At 41.1% G+C, this 9167-nt stretch overlaps 1 protein-coding gene across 4 annotated transcripts in view; it reads right to left on the bottom strand.

Moving 5' to 3' along the window:
* Window positions 1-5406: 5406 nt before the first annotated feature.
* The window catches only part of PPP4R1 (protein phosphatase 4 regulatory subunit 1), a 59103-nt gene continuing 55342 nt past the window's right edge, over window positions 5407-9167 (bottom strand). For all 4 annotated transcript variants that reach the window (XM_006763272.2, XM_015563594.1, XM_006763271.2 and 1 more), the window contains 4 exons: window positions 8265-8385; window positions 8034-8168; window positions 7414-7555; window positions 5407-6562 (listed from right to left, as the gene is read on the bottom strand). In XM_006763272.2, the coding sequence (XP_006763335.1) occupies window positions 6399-6562; window positions 7414-7555; window positions 8034-8168; window positions 8265-8385 (562 nt within the window). In that variant the 3' untranslated portion in view covers window positions 5407-6398. The remainder of the gene's footprint in view (window positions 6563-7413; window positions 7556-8033; window positions 8169-8264; window positions 8386-9167) is intronic.

Raw genomic sequence — 9167 nt, 5'->3', positions numbered from 1 at the left:
CTACACAACTTCTTTCCTCAAATTTTTGTGCCCAAACTTGTACTTTCTCAGACTAACACTGAAATACCTGATGACGGAGCCATGGGGGCTGAAGCATGACATGCCCCAAGGCTGCATGGCAGCCTGACTCATTCATGAGAAAACTGCAAGCAGTTCCTCGCGATTCCTCTCTCAAGACACTGCCCAATAGATGTTTTGTATCCAATTAATAACAGCTATTGGTATCATTAACAGTGAACACAGCTGATCAGAGGAACAAGACACTGTGTTAGCCACAACAATTAGGCAAAAGAAAGAAAAGCCGTCCAAATTGGAAAGAAAGAAAATTCACTATTTGCAGATTACATGATTCTACATTTAGGAAACCCTAAAGACTCCACCAAAGACTGTTATAAACAATAAACAGCAAATTCATAGGATACAAAATCAATGTACAAAAATTCTTTGTGTTCTATACTACCAATGAAACATCAGAAAGAAAAATGAAGAAAACAATGCAATGTAGAATTGCATAAAAAATGATAGCATACCTATAATAAACTTAAGGGAAGTGAAGGCGAGACCTACCTGTATACTGAAAACTACAAGATGATGTTTAAAGAAAGTGAAGACATAAGGAAATGTAAAGATGTTCTGTGTTCATAACTTGGTCGCAAATGGAAAGGGTCTTATTACATAGAAAAAATATACAAATTTAATGCAATCCTATCAATATGGCATTTTTCACAGAAATAGAACAAAAAAAATCTTCAAATTTCTATGGAATCTCAAATAGCTCTGAATAACCAAAGCTACATTGAAGAAAAAATGCAAAGCTAGAGGTATCATACTCCCTGGCTTCAAACTATTTTATGAAGCTACAGTAATAAAAACAGTATGGTTTTGGCAGAAAAAGACACCAATAAGAACAGAATTGCCCAGAAGCCTAAACCACACATACTAGTATATGCCAACTATATAAGGAGCCAAAAACATACACTGGAAAAAGGAAAGTTTCTTCAATAAATGGTGTTGGGAAAACTAGAAAGTCACATGCAAAAGAAGAAAATTAGATGCTAGTACTATGCACAAAAATTAATTCAAAATAGATTAAAGACTTCAACATAAGACCTGAAACACCCGAGGGGTTTTTGTCAACTCCAAAGGCAAGGGAAGTAAAAGCAAAAATAAATGAATAGGACTACATCAAACTAACATACCTCCAATATGGGGCTAATATCCTAAATACATAAAGAACTCAACAACAACAAACCAACTATGGCTCGGTTGGGGTGTCCAATTAAAAAATGGGCAGAGGATTTGAATTAGACATTTTCCCTAGGATATGAAAAGAAGCTCATCATTAATCAAAAGAGAAATTAAAATAAAAATCACAATGAGATACTACCTCACACTTGTTAGAATGGCTGTTATCAATAAGACCAACAATAAGTACTGGAGAGGATGTAAGGAAAAGGGAATCTTTATACACTGCTGGTAGGAATGTAAATTGGTGCAGTCACTATAGAAAACAGTATGGAGGTTCCTCAAAAATTAAAAATATATAGCCAAAACCGGTTTGGCTCGGTGGATAGAGCGTCAGCCTGCGGACTGAGGGGTCCCAGGGTCGATTCCGGTCAAGGGCATGTACCTTGGTTGCGGGCACGCCCCCAGTGGGGAGTGTGCAGGAGGCGGCTGGTCGATGTTTCTCTCTCATCGATGTTTCTGACTCTCTATCTCTCTCCTTTCCTCTCTGTAAAAACTCAATAAAATATATTTTAAAAAAAAATTAAAAATATAAGCTTCCGCCCTGGCAGTGTGACTCGGTTGGGCATCATCCAGTGCACCAAAAGTTTGCCAATTTGATTCCTAGTCAGGGCACTTGTCTGGATTGTCCGGGTTGTGGGCTAGATCCCTGGTAGGGGGTGTGCAGGAAGCAGCTAAGCAATGTTTCACTCTCACATGGATGTTTCTCCCTCTCTAAAAATCAATTTTAAAAATCTTTTAAAAGTGTGTGTGTGTGTGTGTGTGTGTATGTATATACACATACATGCATATTCATACACTACTTTATGACCCAGTAATCCCTCTTCCTGGTTATCTACCCACAAAAATTGAAAACACTTATTTATAAAGATATATGTACACCTATGTTCATTGCAGCAATATTCACAATAGCCAAAACATGGAAACAACCTGTGTCTGACAGATGATTGAATAAAGATGTGGTACCATATACACAATGGACTACTACTCAGCTATGAAAAAGGTAAAATATTGCCAATTGGGACAATATGGATGGATCTTCAGAGTATCATGCTAAGTGAAAATAAGTCAGAAAAGGACAATTGTATGATTTCACTCGTGGGATATTAAAAATATCAGCTTGAACAGAATGGCAGAGAGGTGGAGGGAGGAAGATGAGGGTAAGCAGGATCAAATAGTGATGGAAAGAGACTTAACTTGGGATGGTGAGCACACAATAGTCAGATGCCATACCGTTATTAACCAACTTTACCCCAATCAAAAAACAAAAAGACACCTAATCAGTATGAGAGTCTTATGGTAAAATCAGCTAAAATTACCAAGTAAAAGCTCCAAATAACAAATCTTGCCAAATTTAAATCAACAAAACTTGACCTAAAAAATAAATACAATAGTACTGTAAAATGTCACAGGATAAAATCTAATAACTGAATGGAGTATTTGTCACATTTTCAAGGAAAAGAATTCCTAATGAAAATAATTTCTATAGGATAAAACTAAAAATAGTTTATTAATTCTCTATAGAAAATGGATTCAGGAATTAAACTGGCTTAATGGGCCCTGACCAGTGATGCTTAGTTGGTTGGAGTGTCGTTGGGGCACTTACCCAGGTTGCGGGTCCGATGCCTTGTAGGAATGCATACGGGAGGCAATCAATGCTTCCCTCCCTCTCCCTCCCTCTAAAATCAGTATCCTTGGGTGATTAAAAATAAAAATTGGCTTAATGGAATTCAGAAAATTCCTTCATCAAAAACATGTTACTGTTGCAATTTATTTTTAATCCTCACCTGAGGACATGTTTAGAGAGAGGGAGGGAGGGAAGCAACGAGGGAGGGAAGCAACGAGGGAGGGGGCATCGATGTGAGAAACACTGATTAGTTGCTTTTTAAAAAAAATATGTATTTCTTTATTGATTTCAGAGAGGAAGGGAGGAGAGATAAACATCAACGATGAGAGAGAATCACTGATCGGCTGCCTCCTGCACGCCCCCCACTGGGGATCAAGCCCGCAACCCAGGCATATGTCCTTGGCCAGAATCGAACCTGGGACCCTTCAATCCGCAGGCTCGCACTCTATCCACTCGGCCAAGCCAGCCAGGGCTGATTCGTTGCTTTCTGTATATGCCCCGAATGGGGCTTGAACCTGAAACCCAGGTATGTGAACTGACAAATTTGAGTAGTCAACTTTCTGGTACACAGGATGACCCAACTAACTGAGCCACCCTGGCTGGGCTGTTGGAATTTTTGTAAGGTTAAAATATTCCTACTCAAGGGATCACAAAACTACTGTTTGGAATTTCTGATGGAGGATCTGAAAGTTGGGTCTCCTTTCCCACTCTCCCCTAAAATGCCAACTGCTTGTCTAGCGGGAAGGAAATCCTACATGAACTTGTAGGCCCTGTCATGGGGCCTGGCCACTCTCCATGTGGGTCCCCAGTGTCCATCCATGGGCTTAGTGCAGGCGCACTGGGTGCAATGAGCCCAGCCAGCCTTCTTGCCATTCCTCCCACTGGTGCCTCTCTCTTGTGGCCAGCTCCTCCCAGTGGCCCTGCTAGATGTTCTACACCCAGCGTTGAGTTTATAAAAGCTTATAGCAGAAATTCAACAATACAACAGAAACCACAGTCTTGCTTACGATTATTTCAGGCTCAACTTCTTTTCCTCTGGTTTGAGTGAGAGGATTATTCATCTTTAAAGAGGCCATCTGCTTGGTTGAGTTGGGTCCTTTTCCTCCCTTTCGTTCACTGCTTGTCTGCCTCCTGGAACGTACAGAAATGTTACCATACATGGGAAAGAGAACGTGTCCTGGAGCCTGACACACAGTGCTCTTTCCTATACATAGAAGGTCAGTTTTAAGCCGTGCCACCTCCTTCTCGCAGCTCCCGCCTGCCCCAAGATGCATGTGCGCAGCATTGCTCCCCAACGCCCCCCAAATACACTACCACACATGGCTGGTGTTTCAGCAATTCCACGTTCCTCTGTAACGCCGACACTGGAGGGGACGTGAGATTCTGGACATTCCCTCGGGTATGTTCAGCTTGCAGTGTGCAGGGAGCTTCTCTTCCAGATAGAAAGTGGGACCTGGACCAAGGATTCTGAGAATAGTCAGCAGCCACAGTGCACCCGGGCCTGCCCAGCAGACTAAGCATCACCCAGAGCGATGTTCCCCGACTGTATGCCGGCAGCCTGGGCAGCTCTTAGGGCATTAACAAGGTAGCGCTCTCAGGAACTCAGCACCTGCCCCGTTCAGTCAGAGGACTCTAGAAACTGACAGCTGGCCCGGCCAGTGTCGCTCAGTGATTGAGCATTACCCCATGTATCAAGAGGTCACTGGTTCGACTCCTGGTCAGGGCATGTGCCCAAGTTGGGCTCGATCCCTGGTGGGGGCATGCAGGAGGCAACCGATAGATCTTCGTGTTTATCTCTCCCTCTTTCTTCCCCTCTAAAACAGTAAAAACTTATAAAAACAACTCAACAGTGGTCTGGCTCACAGAAATACCCCCAAGGCTTGGCAAAAAGGTGACCCTCAAGCCACTCCACCCAGCAAAGAGGAAGTCTGCTCGTTTAGTGAGGGATATTCTGAGAGCTCAAAAACTTTCTCCCAGACAAGAGGAAGGGCAGCAGACATCACCCAGTGTGCCATGACCTAGGAGTCAGGGACTTGTGTGGTTGAGACACCTGGCAATGGGCTGAGAAAAATGTAGTTTTCCTCTTCACCTTGGTTATTCAAAAGTCCTGAGATACCAGAATATCTTCTGAGATCAGCCACCAGTGTTAAGCCCCTCCAAGGACAGAATTACTGCCACTCTATTCATTTATCTATTGTGAGGTAAATAGTTTGAGTATGAATTCTTTTGCAGTTTTGTTTTTGCTTCTGGGAGGATTTCAAAGAACTGCTGAATCATTAACTTTTTAGCTTTGCTTGCTTGCTTTTATAACTGCCTCCGGAAGCCCATTTTCCCCCTTGGAAGATCTGTGTAACAGAGACTGCACAGTAGACAGGCTCCAGGAATTGGCGCCATTGACCCAGCACACCTGCTGAGAGAAAGACACACCTCGACCAGCCCCAGCGAGCACAGCGCTCAGGATGCCTCTGCCACCTGCCAAGCGTGGAACCCAGCCCAGGGGGCATGAGCCGATTTCAAAGAAATTACTAAACTAGTTAAAAGACATTATTTTTAATCTAGTTTTCCCATTTTATACTAAATCATTAATACAGGTCACAAATTGCATTTATTCGCAGACATCTATAAAACAATCAAAACTGTATATATCTCTCTATACAGATCTTATTAATAAATTTTATTTGGACAAGAGAACTTGTGCCACAACAGTTTTAAACAGCATGATTAAAGACTGCAGCACTCCTAAGAGTGTCACAGATATGTACAGTATGGGAAGGAAAAGATGCACCTCAGGGCTGATCATGATCCAGTTAAAAACACCTGACACACAGTATACGTGCTAATATATGTCATTCAGGTCATGACCAGCATGAAAAAATTCAGGACATAGATAACTCGGCACACGTAAATGTGTACAGCAATATGCTGCATTTATGAGTTAAAATCATAGTCTACTTTAGTGTTAGCATCAAGCCCTTATGAGAAATTAAAAAATCTCCTTTCCCATTAACACACGTCAAAAACTATTCACACTTAGGGCTGGACTGGGCAGCTAGCCACAGGCGCACAGGTCCTTGCCTGTGTGGAAACAGTGAGGCTAATACTGAAGGTCTCTCTCGTGTCCTGGCTCACAGCCGCCATCTGGCTATAATTCCATCTATCGGTCATTAAATAAAACCAGGGGAAGAAACGCAGGTCTCTGGGAATCTCGTCCCTTCCATAAGGAAAATGCTCTGCAATTCAAGTTTCATTCAGTCAGGAAGACAGAAGGATTTAAGGCTTCGGTGACGATTACAATCCTCTGAGAAATTATTTTCCCTTAAAGTCAAGATAAGATAATAGTGTTTACTGTACTTTCTCTTGACTCTTAAAATCCCTGGTGTCGGTGTAAGCAACTTGCATCTGCAATTAAGTCTGCAAGAGAGGAAGGTCTCTCTTCATCCTCAAAGTGTCCAGCTCACACGCGTGTGGAGCACGTGTCGAACCTCGGCTTCCTAGGAAGCGGGAAAGACACCGGGGCTGAAGCTTTCTAGTAGGTTGAGGAAGCTGTGCTCATAGCATCTTCGGACATTTTGGTGCTGGCAGGGTGGATGCTTGCAAAGTACTTGACGTCACTGTCATGATCCATCTGAAGAGCCATGATGGTTTGTTCCACAGCCTCCTGGTGACAGCTGGCCGAGGTTAGGAAATAATCTGGAAACAAGTGCAGATTGCAAACAAAATCAGTCTAACTTTCAGTTTTGTTAAGCACAAGTATACAAAGTACTTAATCATTATAAAACAGGATTTTCTACAAGTATAAACACAAGCTATATTGAATTACAAATAGTAATCCAAACTGATTTTATATTAAAAAATCCCCAAGCGTAAGAGAATTATCAGATATAATTTGACTAAATCTCATGTCTCATGATGTTCAATGGCAGCGAAGCTAATAAATATATTAAAAACTTATGTGTTATAACTATTAATTAGCTCGGTAAAAGGAACACTTCCAAAATTCCAAACATATACTGAAAACCAGTCTTCTCTAGCTGTTTTATTGTAATTGCTATTTTAAAAAATTAAATAAATTCCAAAGGGGAAAAAAGCAATATTAATTTACCCATTTTCTTTGAAGTCTATTAAAAACATCTTTCTATGATTCATTCATGAGTTCATGCATTCAAATGATATTTGAGACATTTGGGGGGACTGTAACAAATAAAACAACCTGAATCTCGAGGAGTTATAATTTGCATCAAAGCAAATAATACGGGGCATATGTCTTCTGCATAAGAATGAAAATGAGGAGGAAATACAAACAAGCCTCCTGGGCCCCAAACAACATAACAGATGTCAAGAGGGTGGGGGTGGGACTCCAAGGGCAGTGATTTTTCAGAGTCATAAGTGAATGTGCAATATTCAAACTAGTAAGTTTTAAATGATAAAAAGTTCACTAGCAGGGCAATAATTAAAGGTCCCTTTCATCGCCCTTATCTGTTCACATAGTCTATGAATCTCCTCCCCACCACAGACACTTTTCCTAAGAGTCGTGTACCCACCTTTTTCTAGTAGAGTTTGTCGTAGTGTCTTCGCAAGGAGCACTCTAACATTTGGAACCCTATCGTTTGCTAAGGTTAGCAAATGTGGCATCAGATGCACAGCAAACTGTTCCATGGGAAGGCAATCATCTTCAATGACAGTCTGGGGAAAGGAAGTAACTGCTTTAGAGTTGCAAATTTAGTTAGTCTACTTAAGCCATAATACTAGCTAAGAAAAGCCTTTTAATAACAATATAATTGCTACAGATTTTAAACCAATATTCCAGGCACTTGGGAACTCAAAACAAAAATGACATAATTAAGCCCCCACTGAGACAGTTTTTAAACTGCTCCACAGACCTGGAGGGTTCTTGGTCACATTCATTCTCACACCGTGCCCTGCTTCACAGACCCCGAGTGCCCTCTTGGGGACAGCTTTACAAAGAGCTCAGTGGACTTTATAAATGATTGGTGAACCAGGCAGATGCCGAACTGAGGAATAGGGGATCCTATAAACAGCCAGGTGGCAAAGTTCTGTCCTTCAAGAATAAAGAGGGTGTTGAGAGAGATAAAGAGTAAAAGAATAAAACCTAGTTCTAGATAAAAAAAAATGTGTCAGAAATGGCTGAGTCTTTGCTTACCTGGCAGACAAAGACAAAGGCTTGACGACCAGACCACTTAGGACATCTACCAAAATTTTCTACAAGCTCATGGATGAGGTCCACGCCAAATGTTGGTGGTGTCGCCATGTGCAGCTTCTTCACCATCTCACTGACCTAGGAGAGTGAACATGGAGAAGTGAGAAATATCTTCGTTTTATGATCTTATTAAATAAATTGCTGACCTAAAATTGTAAAAATCTTAAAACATACCAACTTGTAGGAAATCCAACGAACAGAAGAAACTTTATCTGCACATAGATTCAGAGCAATGGGGCGTAAATAATCATAAACATCTCTGGCACTGTATAACTCTAGGAGTAAGATCAGCTGTCTACAAAAGTGAGTTATAAAAATACAGTTACAATTTTAAAACAAGACGAATGAAAGCAGGTTGGTCATCTGAATAATTTGTAATACCGGATATTATTTGTAAGATGGACACAGGCAAAGGCTAGTAACTAACCCGGTCTCTCCTGCAGAGCATCACCTCCCGTCTCTGTCCGGCTATGTCTGCAACGCATTCCCTAGTACGTTCACTTGGAACACAAAACACATTTTTCTCATAGTAACTGTTTAGAATGTGCTGAGAAACCTCCATCTACAATCAATTATGTAAATAAGAGAGTTCTAGCCCAACTAGCTTGGCTCAGTGGTTGAGGGATGACCTATGAACCAGGAGGTCAAGGTTCAATTCCCACTCAGGGTACATGCCCGGATTGGGGGCTCCATCCCCAGTGTGGGATGTGCAGGAGGCAGTCGATCAATGATTCTCTCTCATCACTGATGTTTCTCTCTCTCTCTCTACCTCTCCCTTCCTCTCTGAAAATAAAAAAATATTTTAAAAAAAGTTTTGTTTGTAAATAAATAAATGAGAGTTCTATCAGTGTACTTACTTATTAAGTACAGCTTCTGAGGCAATGATACATTTACTAGGGATAACATAGTAAGTGGTCCTCTACCAACTTTCCCATTACATCTGATGGGAACTAAAGACTAGCAGCATTCACCAGGCTAATTTGAGTAGATGCAATAATGCTCATGAAGAAATAACTTGAATATGAATAAGAATTTTGCCTTTCAGATTTTATGTTTAATATTATTTATTTGTACTCA

This window comes from Myotis davidii, unplaced genomic scaffold, assembly GCF_000327345.1.
Source record: "Myotis davidii unplaced genomic scaffold, ASM32734v1 scaffold78, whole genome shotgun sequence".
NCBI lineage: Eukaryota > Metazoa > Chordata > Mammalia > Chiroptera > Vespertilionidae > Myotis > Myotis davidii.
This window is presented reverse-complemented; position numbering and strand designations above follow the sequence as displayed.